The 19,728-nt window shown below is 33.1% G+C and overlaps 1 protein-coding gene across 1 annotated transcript; it reads left to right on the plus strand.

Moving 5' to 3' along the window:
- Nucleotides 1-526: 526 nt before the first annotated feature.
- LOC107421986 (nuclear pore complex protein NUP160) lies at nt 527-19,414 on the plus strand. Its single transcript, XM_025075590.3, has 27 exons — nt 527-903; nt 1,013-1,145; nt 1,273-1,537; nt 1,779-1,839; nt 2,870-3,027; nt 3,470-3,552; nt 4,721-4,825; nt 4,926-5,023; nt 5,987-6,107; nt 7,954-8,136; nt 8,261-8,453; nt 8,577-9,148; nt 10,400-10,562; nt 10,857-11,131; nt 11,241-11,428; nt 12,410-12,486; nt 12,611-12,954; nt 13,367-13,435; nt 13,517-13,835; nt 14,009-14,137; nt 14,235-14,343; nt 14,480-14,551; nt 14,672-14,807; nt 15,990-16,097; nt 16,932-17,072; nt 18,289-18,462; nt 18,558-19,414. Exons 1-27 carry the CDS (start codon nt 695-697, stop codon nt 18,600-18,602), a joined length of 4,530 nt encoding a protein of 1,509 aa, XP_024931358.3. The 5' UTR covers nt 527-694; the 3' UTR covers nt 18,603-19,414.
- The last annotated feature ends 314 nt before the right edge of the window (nt 19,415-19,728 follow it).

Here is a 19,728-nt window from a genome sequence, read left to right on the forward strand (position 1 = left end):
AAATATTTTTTTTTAAATATAAAAATACTATTTAGTACGTTTTTGTTCTATATTTTTAATCAATGTTATTTGACAATTTTTGCACTTTCTAACTTAAACTATATAGAATTGCATTTTATATCCATATGACAAATTTATTAAGATGTTAATATCAATAAAGGAAGATGGTGCAATAATGCAAAGAAAAGTAAAATTTATGTTGCAAAATGTTAAAAAAAAATTAAAAATGTAAAATGATAATTTAAAGTGCATTAATTCCATTATCCCTATTTTTTAATATAAATATTAAAAAATATAAATAGTTAAATTTATTTATTTTTAAAATATATTTATTTGTGTAAATTAGTTTAGACTTTAGAAGTAAATTACACAAAATAGAAAAAGTAAAATTTTGTTGACCACGTTTTATTGGCGGAAGAAGATTTTTTTGTTTTTTTAAGACAGCGGGGGAAGAAGATTGTGTGAAAGAAAATTGAAATACAAATTTACAAACGAGTGTATATAAAAAAGAAATTTGAAACTAAAAAGGGGGGTTTAGGTAATTTAATGCTTTATTATTTTCGAATTTATTTTTGTGGTGGCTTTACTGGAAGTTTGAAGAGCAATGGGGGAGTGGAGTCGTTAAACCCTTTGGGAGTGTAGTTAGGGTTTTGGGGTTGTCTCTGATAAGAAAACCAAGAAGAAGAAGAAGAAGATGGGAAGCAGATGGACAATGGCGGGTATGGAAGTTCCAATCATCGGCAGCGATTCCGTCAGATGGATAGAACTCTCCCTTCCTCGTTGTTCTGCTTCTGCTAGGGACACTGATACTGATATTGATACTGATACTGCTACTCGTAGCCCTCTCATCCATGATTTTGCTTCTTGCTCCGCCATTGGCGACCCTCCTACTTATCTTATTTGGTTCTATATCTCTCTCTCTCTCTCAATCTCAATTTAGGTTTTTGGTTTTTTGCAAATAATAATTTTCATTTTCATTGTCATTTTGATTTTGATTTTCATATTACGGCAGGAGAATCCATAAATCTCATCCTAATGCCTTAGAGTTAGTCGAGCTCAGTGCTTCTAAAGAGTTTCCGAGAACTGGTTTGCGAATCACTTTCTCAGATGCTCTCTCTCCTTTCGCTTTCCTCTGCAAAAATGAGGTTTCTCAGTCGTTAACTCTGTCTCGTCTCTTTGTCTCGGTTTTTTTTTTTTTATGATTTATTATTATTATTATTATTATTTTTTTGAGGAAGAAATAAAATTTATTAGACTTTTACATTTGAGCAGGTTGATATGAACTGTAAGAACCACCCTTACTTGCTTTATGCACTAACTGAGTCTGGGGTGGCTTACCTTTTGAGGATAAGAAGCATTTCCTCATACTCACCTTCCTCTGTTTTCCCTACGGATGACTTGCTTATAGCGTTTGATATGCGTGCTTATGGCCCCATTACTAGTGCCGCAGTTACGGCCTCGGGATGTTTTGTAGTTGGCCGGAATGATGGGTCTGTCGGTTGCTTTCAGCTCGGCACACTTGATCCTACTGCTCCTGGTATTATGAATTCGTCTTGCTTGCTGTTAATTTAGAGAATTCTGTATTCATTGGATTTTTTATATCTGTCCATGCTTTGAGCCCAGGAATGTAGGATTTCAGCTTGTGTTCTCATGGTTCAATTGTTTTTTTTTTTTTTTTTTTTTTTTTGGGGGGGGGGGGGGATTTATGCAGTTGTTATTAGCATGGTACTCTTTCGCATCATATCTATCCCTGATGTTCTTGTCTTGTCTTTTCTTAGCTTTTGTGCATGAGCTACGGGATGATTCAGGAATTGGTCGCTTGTGGGGTTTCATGTCAAGGTACTATAAATTGTTGTTTACTACCAGAATACTTAAAGAAAGAGTTTTTACTGTTTTTTGCATTGTCATGACTCATTGCTAATGAGTTTTTACAGTAATATTTTTCTAGTAGCTGCGTAAAATTGTGATAAACATTATTTTCTTGGTGTTTGCATCCAACAATGCTTCTCATTCAGTTTCCTTTTTCCATGGTTAACTCACATAACTAGAGTTGGGCCAGAATATTCTTTTTTCTGTGGCTTCAAAAGAATGTTATCTGTCACTTTTATCAATTTTCATGTGTGTTATCATTACTAAACCAGAAGCATTATATATATATATATATAAAACACATATATGCATATATATATATATAAATCATAATATTAGCTACCTGTGTAATCGTTAAAGATTTTTGTGCTCATATTTATGTAAACATAACTTTTAGTTTACTTTGCATCTTTTTTCTGCCAGTTTCATGTTAAAAAAAATGTTTTATGTATGTAGATTTAGGACTGTGACATGTTATCTTAATTGATTATTAGCTAGTTATAATTCGGACAAATTTATTCCTTTTAGCATGATAAGAGTTAAATTGGTTGGAGTGGTTGTTTACTAGGTTTTCTAGTGTTTATGGTTCCTCAAGTTAAAAGGGATTTAGGTTTATTATGTTGTTTAGTGGTAAGCTTCCTGCTACAGCTAGCATTTTGGTTGATGTGGTTGGTTTGCCTGCTTTCTTGCTTGTTTTAGTGAAGGGGGATATTTATCTTAGAACCTGGGGGGGTGGGGAGCAATTGATGCCTTGAAACAATTAGCGTGACATAGTTAAGGTCAAGATGTCATCTTACACTTTTTGAAAGCTAAAAATGCGAGTTCTCAAAATTCATCATTTTGTGGTGTTAGTGGTATGAAAAGAAAATGAAAAATGAGGTTATACTTTACAGTTGGTTGTTTTTCTAGTCTTGAACACTCTCTCTCTTCTTCCAACTTTTGCAATTATAAAATTCTTACTAATGGTTTGCTTTAAATGTTTGTAAAACATGTAATGCAGAGGTAGGGTGGTAGGAGCTGTACAGGATATGGTGATATCCGAGATTCAAGGAAAAAGACTTCTATTTGTGCTTCATTCCGATGGGATCCTACGAGTATGGGATCTTTCATGCTATAGCAAAGTCTTTAGTCATACCATGAATGTTCCAACAGTGGCAGGCAATTCTCGCATTTAGCCCCTAATTTGTCTTTATTTTTATTTTTATGTAATCCTATATGCATGTTTATTTCTGTTGCCTTGTATGAATCAGTAGCACTGACCATAAACATAAGAAATAATAATTTAAAAAAAAGAAAGTATGCCAACAAGTCCTGTAACATGAAACTGTTAGCACCCTAAGCAATTCAACTTCCATATATTGTGTAATAAATAGAATGCCAAAACACTTGAGGACTAAATCGAAACTTTGAATGGGATTGAGATGCATTTATGCCTACAACACACCTCCAGCCTTGGGGGCATATAGCTAGTGCTTAAAGCTAGGTTGGAGGAAGGCAATTAAAAATAGCCCTTATATATTTGTAATATCACCTTTTACTGTATAATACATTAGTGCTCTTGCAATGTTGTTTGATATTTTCTTATGTTTTGTACTTTCAGGAGCTGCATTAGTAAGGTTATGGGTGGGAGCTGCACGTGATTCGAGCATAATTCCTTTGGCTGTTTTGTGTAGACATACTTTGGTATGCATTTCCTAAATTGGTGTTGAGCCTAAATCTTTTTAAAAAGGAAAGTTGTCGTGAGATGTTTACTTCACTGTTTATTCTCTTATATTTTCATACGTGATAGGATCTTTTATGTGCATACACTTATTACCCATTATGTACAGTTCTTATAAAATTTAAATTGATATGTATTAGAAGGAAGAAGTGTGAAGATATTTTTAAAAGGAATATGTAGTGAGGTATATAGAATTATAAGAATCTGAAATTGTATGCTTTTGAAAGTAAATGCTGAACAAAGTTATCTAGTTTAGACATTTTCATCGTGTTATTTTATTAGTTTATCAACTTTATATTGGGGATGATCCAATACTAATAAGCTTGGAGTTGACATTAAGTTTTCACCCTTATAACAATGAAAACAAGTCTTGTTTGAAATTATTCTTTGAATGAAATTTGGAAAGCTGGAGTAAACAAAATCAACAAGGGAATCAAGCTAGTAAAAGAGAATTTAGAGAAAAGAATGCGCTTTTACATAATGTACCATAATCCGGAAAGGGTTTTGCTTCCACCTTTTTAAAAATATTTCACTTTCCAGTTGAGTTTGGGGCCTTTCCCTTTGCTTGTGGTTCGTAAAATATAGGATGGTTGTTCATTCTATTAATGTGAATTACAAAGTTGGATACTCTAAATCTGAGATTCCAATAGTATGATAAAGCCTTGTTGAGCGAAAACAATGTGAATGAAAAATCCCACCTAAATGAATAATGAAATGATAATTTGTGCATGGTTAGATTTAGTGGGAAAAGGTCTTGAATTCCATCACAGGATGGGAGAAATCTACAATTTTTAGCATTAATTGGATTTATATGTCCCTTAATTCTACTTCCTTCTTTTTTCTTTTTTTCCTTCTCTCTATTTGATACTTTATTTCTTTATGTGTTCATTTGTGCATTGTTTGTGGCTGTTGGGTGGGAGTGGTTCTTTTTAATATTATTTTATGTGCTGTTTATTTGGTTGTCTATAACTTTTCAATAAAGGAAGAAAATATGTTGGTAGGGTATTTTTAAATTATCAAAACATGAGCTGAAGTTTTTTTTGTATGTCACAACTAATTAGCGACACCAGCCTGATTTATGCTCTCACTATTTGCTGCAAGATTGATTAATGTCTTGTTCCAATTATGAAGGAAATTAGCTCAGAGACAATATATTTGTGTAGCCTTCAGTATAGTATGCGGGACAGGATTGCTTTACTGTTAGATCCTTGTATTCAATCTATTCCTTTGGGTGAGGTAAACAATTTATATGTCCTTCAATTGCTTTTTTTATGAGTTCCGTTTGTTTGAAGCTTTATTCATTGCACCAAATGGGCTACTTTTTGGCTTGACCAAGGTGGGATGCATTGATGTTAAACTTACATCGGATAAGATATGGATATTGAAAGATAATGGATTGGTGCTTCGGACTTTGTATGGTACAGAAGTTGATATGTAAGTTGCTTCATGCCTGTTACTTTTTGATTATCCATGTTCTAACCATAGTGACAAATTGCACCTCCCCCTTCTAGGCAGTCTTGCGTTCTTCTCATATACTATGGTGCGCTACACTTATTTTTCTTTCTAAAGATAAATTTACTCAGAGTATTTTAAGAGAAGGAGAGCTGTTGAGCATATTGTACCGTTCATTTGTTGTGATGCCTGCAATGATTTGTGTCTAGTAAGTCTTTAATAGGTGATAATTTTTGTGTTTGTTTTTTATTTTTTTATTTTTTTATTTTTTTTGGTTGGTCTTTTTATGTTTAGTCTGATATGTGCAAATATTAAACAGACTTATAGAGGATGAGAAATCCTCGAAAACGGTCAACTAAACTATACCCAAAAAAAAAAAAAAAAAAACACATCCTTCGTTTTTGTAATATCCCCCAACTTCTTCAAAATAGATGTATGTAAAGGAGCTCTGAATTTGGTATACCATAAAATCCACACTTCTGACTCTCATTTTCTTGACTTTTCCTTGAATATCCACATTTTTGTATATTTTCTGGCCAATATACTTATAATCATGGAATGTTGAAGAAATCTGGTAATGTCACTGATTTTAAGGACAATTAGTTTTTTCCTCTCATGTTTATGTATTGAAATTTTCTGATAGCATTGAGGATATATCCTTCTAAATGTCAATTTTTGCTTCTACGTCTACTGCATCATTGGCAATCAACATGCTTCCGAATGTCAAATTCCTATGTTTACTCGTAAATTGCTTGTGGTCCATTAGATTCCCACTTCATCTTACTCTTCTTGATCCAGCTGTCGTTTTATGTGCATACTTTGAAACATAAATTTTTCTACTTTACTTGACTAATTTTGCAATCTTTCGCTAAAAGTTTCACCATGAGACTTTTGTCATGTATGATTGTTGACACTCTTATTTCCTTTTCTAAAAACTTTTGTTAGGGAAGACACGTGCTATTATGCCTTGCAAGAAGAGTTTGTTGCTGATCAGCTATTTCAAAGTCCTGAAAATTCTTCAGATGAACTTCTTTTGATAGCTCATTCGATATTTTCTTCTGCAAAGGTACACTTTTCCTGACTACCCTAAATTGTATTTAAATAGTAGCGTATTTTATTATTTTTTAGCATCTCATTCTTCAGTTTATGGTAATGGTGACTAAAGACCCATTTTCGGTGGTTTTGTTGCTTTGGGGGTTTGTGTGTTATGCCTGTTATAGTCTGGAGATGCCTGGTTCATGGAGATGAGGGTCTAATATTTGGAGAGTGGCTCTGCTATGCATTTTGTGGGGGGTTTGTTAGAGAAAAAGTAATAATCAGATTTTTTTAGGCCACTATTTTGGCTTATTTGGATCCAATATAGGATTCACCGATCTTGTACATTGTCTATAGAACCAATCTATGATTTAATGGACAAGCTCATAGATGAAAAAGATCAATATTCTGGTGGATGTCTTCCAGGATGTTAGGGAATAACTTATAGTAGATATAAGTAGAATGGTAAAAATTTGAAAGTTGGTTAACTAATGCAGTTTGCTGATATCAACATTTATATCATTTATACATTGTTGAAAATATTGGTCAAATTCAGATTCAAATTAATCTTTGGAACTTCATATCCATTATTTTCTACTGATTTCTACCAATATCAACAATATAAATATGTGTTGATGTTCATGTAGATAAGGAGACCAGTGCATTCAATCTATACTAATTAGTTTTTGTCTTTTTGACTGACTAAGGCTATAGTTGGTAGACGATACTTTTCGCTTTTTGGTCAAGTTGACTTCTTTTTTATTTTTTATTTTTTATTTACCTTTAGTTGATCTTCTTTGTTGATGTAGTTTTTTTATCCTAATTAGGGAGAGCAGAAAAATAAAAAGAAATGGATAAAGAAAGTTGCTTGGTTTCTTTTCTTTAATATTCTTTTTTTCCTTTGACTGTTGAGTTACTCATGAGTAATTTCAGATCGTGTAGATCTTTAACTACTTCTCCTAATACAAATTTTTATTTTTTATTTTTTATTTTTTTTTCTGAAGTGTGTGTTAATTGTTTTGGGATATCTTTGATGGACTATTCCAAAATTATAACATCATTTAGCCAAAAAATGAATAATCCAACGATCTCCTTTTCTTCTTTTTCAGTTAAATAAAACCCCTCCATTTTCAAGTTGTAGAAGAATTTATTTTGTTCCCTATTATTTGGGGAACATTTGAGGCAGTTTCTGCTTCCTAGTTGTCGGCCCTCAGCTACACATCTAAGCTCTACCTAGAATCATTGATAGAAAGATATAAGTTTTGGTTTAGCAAATCCTCTATTTCGACATGAATACAGTTTTTCTGATGTAGGAAAGATGACTTGTTTCTCTCTAGAGAATTTTTTCTGTTGTTATTATATTTTCTTTGCTTCCGCTTCGTTATTTTCCCCCTTTATTTACTTGTATAAAATGGACCTTGCAAAAGTTGAACAAAGGCTCAAGTAGAAAGTTAATACCTTTCTGTGCTCTGATGGCATCTTATTTTGAACAGATTTAATAATTTCAACTATTATTATTGTTGTTTTGTAAGAACCATAACTTATAATGAAAAAAACATTCAATACATAAATAATGGAAGAAATATCCTCAAAAGATCAAACATGGCAATACAAACAGATAAAATGAAAACTTGCATTTTCCATGATAAGTTCAACTCGTTAAGTCTCTAATTTTGATTTCATAGTTTGCTTGAGAGAAGATTTCATAAGTTATATTGTTTTTTGGAGTTCATGAATAACCGGTGCCCTCTCAACTGAATTTTCATCGTATGACTGGGAAATATTGACCAATTGATTCAAGGACCAACCACTTATATTTAAATCTTACGTGTTGAAGATATTGCTTACAATGTTTTGCACAATCAAAATTTTTGCAGGATCATATTGTGCCTGTTGTATCTTCCATTTTCTTACGCAGGCTCCTTCAACCTGGAGTTCATCATAGTATTGCTTTGCGTTCAACTTTTCTGGATTATAATAGACACTGGACTGATTCTGATTTCCAAACCTTAACTTCGGATGGATTGAAGAAGGAAATTCTTTCACTGATTGAACATGAGGTTTCTTTATACTTTCTATTGGCTTGCCTCTCTCTCTCTCTCTCCCCCATGTATTCTTGATTTTGTTTGGTTAGATTATTTGGGGTTTATTGCAAATTGACAACACCAACTGTAATGCTTCTAGGGTGTTGCTGAAAATTTGATGTCAATACATAGCTCTTGGAAAAACTTTTGCACTCGCTACTTCGATCACTGGTGCAAGTGCAATGCACCATGTGGTTTACTTGTTGAGTCCTCAGCTGGTGCAGTTGGTTTAATCAGAAAGAATTCATTTTCTCTGTTTCGTAGTTTGGTGGATATTGAGAGGCTTATCTATGGTATATCTATCATCCTTGCTAGTTATGTCAAGTACACCAAATCTTTTTTATATTTGATAGGTTATTTCTTATAATTTCATATAACCGTTTCTTAATAGTATTTGTTTTATTCACAATTTTTAGGATCTTCTGAAGGATTTGGTGAACCTGTAAGCCTTGGGTTGGATTTATTTGATGATGATCTTGAACATGAGGTTCTTGTTGATCTTCTCAGATGTGTTACTAGTATCAGCCAATATTTGGGTAAAACAGCTTCTTCTATATTTTATGAGTCACTTGTTAGCACACCGGTTATCTCATCTGAAGAAGTTCTTCCTTGCATATTGAAGTTTCTAGAAACTGGTTATAGTTCATCAGTAGCGACACTCAAATTATCAGAGCTTGGAACAAATGTAGCTTGGGAGAAAAAACTGATGGATCACAAAAATTTGAGGAAATTTTCTGTTGACATGCTGTTATCTCTTCATGCCTTGTGTAGAAAAGCTGTGACATGGAGCAAAGTTTTGAGTGTTATTGAGGGTTATTTAAAATTTCTTGTTCCTCAGAAAATTGCACAAAATTTGGATGCTGAACCACTGTTAGATATTAATGCCTCTATCCTAGTCCAGGCTACTGCTCAAGTTGCAAAGATGATGTTTGAGTCTGCATTGGACATTCTTCTTTTCCTAAGCTATCTTGTAAATAACAGCGGGCAGGTAGGAGTTTTTGTTTTTGTTGAAGTTTATTTTTCCTTTGATAGATTCTTATGGTGCTTTTTTTTTCGTACAACAAAAATTTTAAGTGAATAAAATAATGTTATTGGAATATATTCAAATCTTTTTGCATGCTTTTTTATTTTTACATGTGCAGTATTATTTTGTTGGTTATGCCTTATAATTCTTGCCTTCCCCCCTCTGCAAAAGAGCTGATACTTAATTTTTAATTTTTATTTTTATTTTCTTATTTTCCTCTTTGTCAGTATGTTTAAACTTTTTCCCTTCAAAAACATGACCACCTTTTTGTATTGTTGGTTTGATTTGATGATCTATTTCACATGATAGATCATGTTTAGTGAAAGATGTTAGAAGCTATTTCCTTCTTGCCTCAAATTGATTTGCTTTTATTGGGTTTGACCATATAAGCTATTTCCTTTTCTTTTGAAAGATTTTTTTGTTGTTCATTTTGTCCTTATGTTTTTCTTTTTGGCCAGCAAGGGTAGCATTCATCATTATAGATTCTAGGTGGATGATGTTGGTAGCAAGGATTGCTTGCTTTTATTGGTTTTTGGTGTATGTTTGTTTTGTTTTGTTTTTTGTTTTTTCTTTTTTACCCCCTTTACTCTGTATTTGTGTTTCTTTCTTTTTTTTTTTTTTTTTTTTTCTTGAATCCTTATTTAAGATATTGTAAATGTTGGAGGTTGAGAAATTCTCAAAAGATCAAGAATACAACGAAAGATAAAAACTAAAATAAAAACTAGTATGCATCATTATGCAAGATATCTTCCCAACATAAGTAATGCCTTTATGGTGTCCATTCAACCCTTAGATTAAAGGTGCTGTATATTGAACTTAATAATGATGTTAGACTGGTTGATCATTGTAGATTAAAAGGCTTTTTAAGTGCTTTGAGATTTTAATGCATGTGGGCGTGATCTTGCATCTCACGTCCTTTAAAGGAAATTTCTATCTTACTTTATTTTACTTTTTAGTCTTCTAGCTCTAGATGTATGGAAAATGATTTCATACCCCACTTCCCAATCCTTGTACAATGTCTTCTGGTTTTCATATTACTCAATAGTATAGTAGTATGGCATCCATTAGTTGTCTTTATACAAGTATTCTCAGCTTGTCTAGAAAAAAAATGTTACATGTTATACTCATAATCGGGCCTTATATTTTTTCTGAAGTTTAGATATATGCTTTTAAATTGAACTTTTTGTATTAAATATCCTTTACTTTTGCATGCAGATCAATTTATCACCTGATGATGTATGCAAAATACAACTTGAGTTGGTTCCAATGATTCAGGAAATCATCTCTGAGTGGCTTATTGTTCATTTCTTTGCCACCACACCATCTGAATCAGCAGTAATTGAAGATTTCAGTTCCCAATTATCACTGTTGCAAATTGGTAGGTTGATTTTGATTTCCTTTTGAATTGCTACTGCCAGTCAGTTTTCTTATTGGTGATGCGTGTGCTGAGTTTGAATTAGAGTTCAATGGAAAAACTCATTATATACTGTACGTTGTTTGCTTTAGCCTTCTTTGTACCATTAATATCCTTTACACTATTCCTGCCAAACTTATACTAGCCCAATATTACTTAGAAGAAGATGCATCCCCTTTTGGTTTGGAGAAGTTATATTTTATCTCACTCATATTGTTGATCCACTGTTTTATTGATTATCTGATGTGCATGGACCAGATAGCAGCTCAGGTAAACGGTCATGGAATGAAAAGCTTGGAAAGTGTGATTTCCCTTTGGCATTTGTATTATTATTAAATATTCGAGTCTTGCCTGGGGATCAAAATCAACCTTATTCAAGATGCCTTCCACATGTGCATGATATAATAAGTTCAATGCGAACCTTTGCTAGCTGGATAGTTTGGGGCAAGAGTGGAGAATCCTCTACTTTCTTGAGTCATTCAACTGAGCTTGCATTGATCTTGCTAAGGCATGGGCAGTATGATGCTGTTGAGGTTTCTACCTACAGTTGACATTCATTTCATTTTCTTTGAAAAATTTGCTACATTGTATGTCAACTAATTTGTTTATTTGTTTGTTTGTTTATATGTAATCTCTGTAAAGCACCTACTCGGTATGGTGGAGGCACATTCACAAAAGGAGAAGACATCAGAAAGTATTCAAGATGCTGATGGTGGATGGTGCATACTTCATCATCTTCTTGGATGTTGCCTTCTCGCTCAAGCACAACGTGGATTGCATGGAATGCTGAAAGAGAGGAAAGTTTGTGAAGCTGTTCGCTGTTTCTTCAGGTATGCTGTATTCTACAAACTTTGCAGTATCCTTTTTGCACTTCATCATATTTTAGCTTACATTACCTCTGTCATTGAGCTAACTCTGAAGAGGTACACGGCATATGGCTTGTTGAGTAAAGTAAACATGTGAAACTTCCACCATGTTGTGTTCTCTCTGTACATGTTATGCTCAAATATTTTATATGAGGCAAGATAGCAGGGTTATAAATTTTAATTGTAAGTGCCTCTATAATTCTGTTCTGACAACAGGTCGATCCAAAACAGGGTAGCAAAAAGATAGATGGCTATTTGATTAAAAAACATCAAAAAAATGTTGTTTCCTATTTTCAGTATATCTGGAGAAACATATATTGAATACTTGTCCTCTGTTCTGATAGATTATAAAAACACATTTAGTTGGGCTTTAAATGTATTATAGATAAAAGAAACCTTTACAAATTTTTTATCACATTGTGAGAAATGATGATAAAGCAAGCATCAGTGTTTTCAGCTAAGTGCAATATTTTTATTAACTTAAGCATAAATGATGATTATAAATTCCAAATATGACAAAGACATTGACATATGACATAACATATCCATGTGACATAATATCATAAACTCGCAGACCAAACATATGGCATGTTATGGTTTTTCAAGTACCTTGCTTAAGAACTGTAAGAGATGTTAAGTTTAGGTGTGGCATGTTATGGTTTTTCAAGTGTCTTTCTTGAGAACTGTAAGAGATGTTAAGTTTAGGTGTTTCTTGTGTTAAAATAAGGTCTAGTACGTTTCTTGTGTGAAAAGCTGCCATTTCAGGTGAAACGCACTTGCCTCATCAACTTCTTGCAGAGAAGTCTCCTGCAATGGTGTTAATATGAAAAATAATCTAGTCATGGTAGAATTAAACAGAGGGTTTTATTGTATTAATAAAGGTTTAAATAACCACCTTTTTCCTCTCTTGAGGGTTTGAGTTATCAGTTTGATTGATCTATTCAGGGCTTCATCTGTAAAAGATGCTTCCCAGGCTTTGCAGAGTTTGCCTCACGAAGCAGGCTTGCCACTTCTTGATTTCAGTGAGTTGGTTTAGAACGATTTGCACTTATGTGGAACAAATTATTGCTTTGCTTCCAGTGTTACTTCTCTTATTCTCTTTGTTTTTTCTTTGCTCTTCCTTTTTTCCCTTTTACCGTTCACCAGGTAGTGTATCAGGTGCTGCATGGAAGCTTCATTACTATCAGTGGGTGATGCAGATATTTGAGCAATATGATATAAGTGAAGGTGCATGTATGTTTGCCCTTGCTGCGCTTGAGCAAGTTGAGGAAGCTTTAAGTACAAAAGATGAGAATCCTGGTAGAGATCCATTTAATGAATCAGCCACTACCATCAAAGGACGACTTTGGGCAAATGTCTTCAAGTTTACTTTAGATCTTAAGCATTTTCATGACGCATACTGTGCAATAATTTCTAATCCAGATGAGGAGAGCAAATACATCTGCTTGAGGCGTTTCATAATTGTTCTTTACGAATGCGGTGCCATGAAGGTATTCTATCAAATTCCTTCTTCATTTTTTCTTATTCTTTTTAAACTTTTATCTTTGATAGCTAGAAAAGAAAATTTTAATTGATTTTGAGAAATAAGGTTTGTGAAATTAGAAACAAGACTGTAATTTAATTTGTTATTTTCTGCCTCTGGGTGCTAACATCTAAAGGCAAGTTAAACTTTCTGCAACATGTCACTGCTGGTGCCTAGGTGATGGCACTAGTTTTATACTGACCTTCTGCTTCTTCCATAAACTGGTTCTCTAACTTTATGGCACAAGGTTTTCTTGCCATCTTTATTGTTGTACTTTGTTTGTTGTGATGAATTTCTTTATTATTGTAGGGATGCAATTAATGTCCTATTACTAATATAATATTTTGCTTATGTTAATTGTGATTCATTTTTCGTTTCAGATTCTTTGTGGTGGGCAGCTACCTTTCATTGGTTTAATTGACAAGGTCGAGCAAGAGCTTGTCTGGAAGGTATGTCTTAGATGCCAAGAGTATTTGCCACTGAATTCTCAGTATGGTTCATGAAAATTAATGGCAAGGTAATATGTGCAGGCTGAGCGTTCAGATATTTTAATGAAGCCGAACTTGTATAAATTGCTTTATGCATTTGAAATGCATCAACACAACTGGCGAAGAGCAGCAAGTTACATATACCAATATTGTGACCGTTTACGAACAGAAGCGGCTGTGAGAGATTACCAGCACAGTTCACTAGATCTGCAAGAGAGACTAAATGGGCTCTCTGCTGCTATCAATGCTCTCCATCTTGTTCATCCTGCATATGCTTGGATTGACCCTCTGCGTGAAAGACATTCTGTTCAGGATGAGCATTGTCCATTAAAGAGGGCTAGAAGATCAGTGGAAGAAGAATGTAATTAATCCAGCACCAAGATTCTCTTGTTTTCATTATGTCTACATGTTTCACTGTTTGCATGATTACCCGTATGATTGTCTTGCACATTTCATGGATAAATTCCTAATCTGATTTTTGTTCTTGCACTATATACTATATTTTTGAGGCAAGATATTGTATCTTCATTGCAGCATCAGGCAATGATTTTCAGCCTCAAAAGTTGCATTCCTATATTGATATTGAGCAAATTGAGAATGAGTTTGTGCTAACTTCGGCTGAATATTTGCTCTCACTGGCACATGTCAAATGGAGATTTACTGGTAAAACTAATTTTATTTTATTAATATGTTAAATATCTTTGAAGCAATTGGTTTATCATCTAATAAATTTTGATTTTTATTTTCCAATATGTGTCAGGAATTCACAAAGCGCCATCTGATTTGGTTGATCTCCTGATCCACACAGATTTATATGATATGGCATTCACTGTTCTTCTAAAATTCTTCAAGGGTTCAGATTTGAAAAGGTATGGGTCTATGGCAATATTGCCAATATCAATAGAGAAAGTCATGTATCCTTTCTCTTGCCTGGTAATATCAATAGAGAAAGTCATGTTTCCTTTCTCTTGCCTGGATGCAAATTTATATTGTTCTTATTTTCAGGGAATTAGAAAGAGTTTTCTCTGCTATGTCATTGAAATGCTGTCCAAATAAAGTAGATTCTTCGTGGGCTGGGTAAGAGAAGTCTCATCTTTGTTATACAAGTGGTGTCATTAAAATTCATTCTTACCTCTTATCCTGTTTGAGGATTATGATTGCAAATACTAAATGTACATTATTCATTTAATTTTTTAGGGATGATTGCAGAAACCGTGGTTTTTTATTGACTTCATCAAAGGATGAAGTAGCTGTTCACAGTTCACCAGATATGGGTCCTACAACTCAACAATCTAAGGGGATTAGTCGATGGGGAACCCTTGAGCTTTATCTTGTTTGTATCTTTTCCATGCTTTAAATAATCTCTCTTCTTAACTCTCAGAAGGTTTTCTTTTCTAATACGTGTCTGCAATATTTTCTCTGCAATATTTTCTCTTCTTGGGGTGCATTACATAACTTATGGATAAATTTTTCTGCAATTTCCTTTGTGGTAAATAATTAAGATTAAAACATCTATGTTTGAAGCACAGCTTGTAAGCTTTCTAAATTTAACATAGCATGAGTCTGCAACTTATTGAGATGCTTTGGCATAATTACTGTTTTACGTATATTCGTAATTATAATATACTTAAATTTATATCAACTTGTGTTTATTATTGCATTTGAATTAAGTATCTTTATTGATGCTTGATTTTCTCATGCAAATATACCTTAAATTGTGTTTATTTCTGCTATATTTGGAGTATAATTTTAAGGAAAGGAAAATAGAATAAAAAAATAATTCCATAGTTGTTTCCATGAAAAATTTCAATCTTAGTTGTATGTTTGTTGCTTTTTATATTAGCCATATTATCATATTCGTTTTAGCTAATTAATTGAAACCAAATGCTTCTTCCCATCCTTGCCATTTTCCATTAACAATCTCCTACCACTGAAAGGTGCTGATTACTTACCCAAGTTGTATACAAAAAGTTGGATTAAGGGTGTTCTCATAGATTTTCTGGTTTTGAATGCCTTAGTCAAATGGTAGTGCTTTTCTTTGAGGCGCAAATTAGAAAGTTTTAAATAATTGGAAGAGATTAGGCGAGAGTCTAATATTCAATATCTTTCTAAAGCATCATGACTGTTTCTAAAGGTTTAGTCTCAAGTCCAAGATAGAGAAGAACCTTCTCTACCTTTGTTTCTGTAAGTTATTTATTATTATTATTATTATTATTATTTTTTTTTTTTGGGGGAGATTTTAATTATATGTATTAAAATATTTCATAATTAAATACTTCTGAGGTTATGTTCTTCTTTGGCTGAAGCTGAAAGACTGCTAGTTATTATCTTCCATTTGGTTTGTCAAAATTTTTAAATATTGAGTTTTCTCATATGATAAAATAGAAGCTGAGTTTTGTTCCTTAACCTCCTTTCCCCCTTTCTATTCATCTCTCACCTCTCTTATATCTTTGTTTACAGCATGCAAATTAGTTGTCTACTTACTTTCCCCTTGTGATCTATTCATTATTTGCAGGAAAAGTATAGGGCTTTTCATGCCAGATTACCATTAATTGTTGCTGAAACTCTTCTACGTACAGATCCTCAAATAGAATTGCCCCTTTGGCTGGTTAATATGTTCAAGGTAATTTTCTAGCCAACCAACAGTTAAAACTATTAGTAAGTTTGAAGTATAAGATGAAGCCGCCTTTAGTTGAAATCTCATATGCCTTTTCCCGATGATTATTGAAGTAAGAGAATCAAAATCTTTGATAGAAGATGATCTAGAGAGAGGGGAAATATGCAAAAGAGCATTATAGATGATGCAAAGGAAGAACAAAGAGGTTGATAATCCATATTTAAAATGTAAAAAATCTGAGAAATGATGTCATCCATAACTCCAAAAAATTAATCTAATTAAGTAGACCTCCGTAATGTATATCTATTTGGTTTGCTTGACTTCCATATTGCTTCCGCTACAAGCTACTCTGGAAAGTGGAAACCTTTGTCTTTGTCATTAATTTATTTCAAAGGAGAGTATGGGTGACTCATCACCCGAAGAGTCTTGTCTTCTAGGTGCATATTTAGTTCACCCTTTTGATGTCTGGCTATGTACTAACTTTTCTTTTGAAGCAACCTTGGAATTTCTCTTCTTCTTTAACATTGTTGTTGCGGCCAGAAATGATTATTGTTATTCTTACCCTCAGGGACGGGGAAAGGGTTGGTTAACTTCAATGTAAAAGATTTGCATTCTGATGTAACTCATGTTTTTTCAATCTAATTTTATTTGTGCCATCCTTCCTCATGAACACTGTTATCATCTATGCTAAAATGAAAACATGAGCTTTCTACAATTCGACTGGTTACAGGATCTGTTTCTTGAATCATTTTTCTTTTCTAAAAAACTTAACTTTATTGATTATTTTATAGTGTGAAAGTCATGCTCTGTCTTAATTTTATTTCATTTGAGTTGTAACAGGATGGTCAAAGGGAAAGGATTTGGGGGATGACTGGCCAAGAATCAAATCCAGCATTATTATTCCGCATTTATGTTGATTATGGTCGTTATACAGAAGCTACAAATCTTTTGATCGAGTATATTGATTCATATGCGTCAATGGTAATTTTTTTTTTCTTCACAAGCAAAAAAAGTAATACAAGGAAATTACGTCAATGTTAAATTTATCATAATATTATGTAGGGAAATTTATGCTTGCATATTCTTTATTTTATATCTCTATTACGTTACTGTTTTAGGTTAATGTGATTACGATCAATTTTACATGTTACTACATTGATGGGGATAATTGTGTAGTCATGAATTTCTGTGTTATGCTATCAAAGAAAAATATGTTGAGGGTGTGTTTCACACCATCAAATGAAGTTGATCATGAGTTCTACTATTCATTCTTTTGAGTATTGTACAAAATTTTGAATAGTTTCTTCATGTGGCAAGGATCTTGATCTTGATCTTGATATACTGTTTTGATTATCCATCATTTGTGTTGGTGGCTCCTAATATATCTGATCCAATACTTGTTTTTGACATGGAAATTTAAAATGCTACTTTCAAAGGAAAAATAATTGTTTCTCCATCTTTTGCCCTTTCTAAATGATGTTTTTCTTTATGGTTCTTAGAAACCCTTTGGGATAGTGATGGAGAATAAGAATAGAACATGAATAAATAATTATAAGAGGGTTTTTTAATATTTTGTTGTTTTATTAGGATTTTGATTGATTTATTTCGGTTTTTTAATATTATATTTGGGTTTTGGTTGACCTTCCTCATTTAATGGGGTTTCCTATTATATTTAGTTCCTAATGTTAGTAGGTTGTTTTATTATGAATGGTGTTCTTTGAAACCCTAAACTGTAGATTTTGAATGATATTGAATGTATTTAAGTTTATTATTGCTTTATTGTTCTCTACTGTATTCTTCGTTGGTTCCTTATGAGTTAGCTTTTGCTTTTAAGCCATAGAAGAAGAAAAACAGAAGTTACCATAGTTTATGAAAATGAAAGAAGATTTATTGGGACAATAGTGATATTTACTTTGTTGTTGAAGTAATTGAAGATAAAATAGGATTAACAAGAAGTCTTTGAGTTTTAAATAGTTTTCCTAGTTTTTTATGAAGAGCTATTTTTTTTGATATTTTATTTTATTATATATATATATATATATATTTAAAGAATGTGAAGAGCGTGAAGAAGTTATGTTCTTCTTGCTTTGTCTAGAACTAGAAACTCATGTTGTGCAAAGTACCCAAATACTCTTTGAAACTCAATGATTACTACACTCTCAATGCTGAATATATTTACTCTAATTACGTTTTACAGAGGCCTGCAGACATAATCATTCGGAAAAAGCCATTTGCAATTTGGTTTCCATACACAGCAATCCAGCGCCTGTGGTGCCAACTTGAGGAATTGATTAGGTTGGGTCGCATGGAAGACCAATGTGATAAACTGAAAAGGCTGTTACATGGAGCTCTATTGAAACATCTTGAGCTAGTAAGTTTATTTTCAATTTACAGATTCCATCCATCAACCCTGCTGCCATGCCGTTGTTATGAAATTCATTGGTCTTTTTGGTTTATTGTTTTCAGCTAAAGGTGGACTCCGAGGATGCAATTTCTGCTGCGGTTAGATAATTTGACCAAATATAATAGCGTGCTGGAGCAGGTGGTGTTATCTGATATAGTAGAGGAAATATGGTTGACTGGTTGAGTTGTGGGGGTTGAAGCTGGCCTGGAAGCTTGGAGTGAGGAAGATTAATGTGGGATTGGATTTGAAAATTGTGATCAATTGGATCTGTAATGGCATTTATCTGAATGACCCTTGTTATATGGTATGGTGGTGGGGATGTAAAGATTTTTTTCAGAAGGAGTGGGAGACTACCATCACTCATGTATACAGGAAATGTAGTAGGTTAAGCTGATTTCCTTGCTAGTTACAGTTTTGATTGTTGATTAGGTATTCGTGTCTTGGAAAAGGTTCCTAACATGGCCAGCTGAGGAGATGAGATTTTGTTTGCTGACTGTATAGGGACTCCTTCCCCTCGTAAAGTGCCTGTCTAGGTTTTTGATTCCGGGGCTTTAGCCTCCCATGTTTAACAACCCAAAAAAAAAAAAAAAAAAAGAAAGAAAAAGAAAAAAAAGGTTGCAGTTAAGTTGCAGTTAACCACTTAGAACATTAGTGCTGGTTTATGAATGCTAGATATGAATCAGTTCATAGATGTTGGGCTATTTGTTTGCCATTTGAGGCTGCTTAGGCGGCTAAAAATGGATAATGACTATGAGATACCTGAAAAATAGATGGGTTGTTTATGGTGGAAACTTGAGAGGTTATTGTTGCTGTTTGTTGGCGGCTTTTCTCTGATCTTGTATGTGTATTAAAAATATATGTAGCACAGCTTTAAAGTTTGTTTAAATTGCATGGAAGGAATGTCCTTTTGATTCTGTTATTCAATTTTCCAACTGGAGCTACAAAATTTCATTTACCGTGAAAGTCTATAGCGGTTAAGTATGAATGCTGGTGTTTTACCAAAAAGATGTACCTAGGAGTTTGTTTCTGTGTTAACCCATTACTAACTGTCCCAACTTTGAGGCAAATGATCTGAGGAGGAACAAATCTGAATTGGTATTTGGAGATATTGGATGGTTTTATTTTTTATTTTTTATTTATTTTTTATTTTTTCATATTGTTTTTTCTTTTACATTTTTACACATTTTCTTGGGATTAAAGGTTAGGTTGTCGCTTGGTTTTTAATGTACATAT

This window comes from Ziziphus jujuba, chromosome 3 (genome assembly GCF_031755915.1).
Source record: "Ziziphus jujuba cultivar Dongzao chromosome 3, ASM3175591v1".
Taxonomy (NCBI): Eukaryota; Viridiplantae; Streptophyta; class Magnoliopsida; order Rosales; family Rhamnaceae; genus Ziziphus; species Ziziphus jujuba.

Coding starts and splice junctions, on each gene's coding strand:
- LOC107421986 (XM_025075590.3), top strand. CDS start 695: ATGGGAAGCAGATGGACAATGGCGGGTATGGAAGTTCCAATCATCGGC. Junction 1,146..1,272: donor CTTTCCTCTGCAAAAATGAG/GTTTCTCAGTCG, acceptor ACATTTGAGCAG/GTTGATATGAACTGTAAGAA. Junction 4,826..4,925: donor AATCTATTCCTTTGGGTGAG/GTAAACAATTTA, acceptor GGCTTGACCAAG/GTGGGATGCATTGATGTTAA.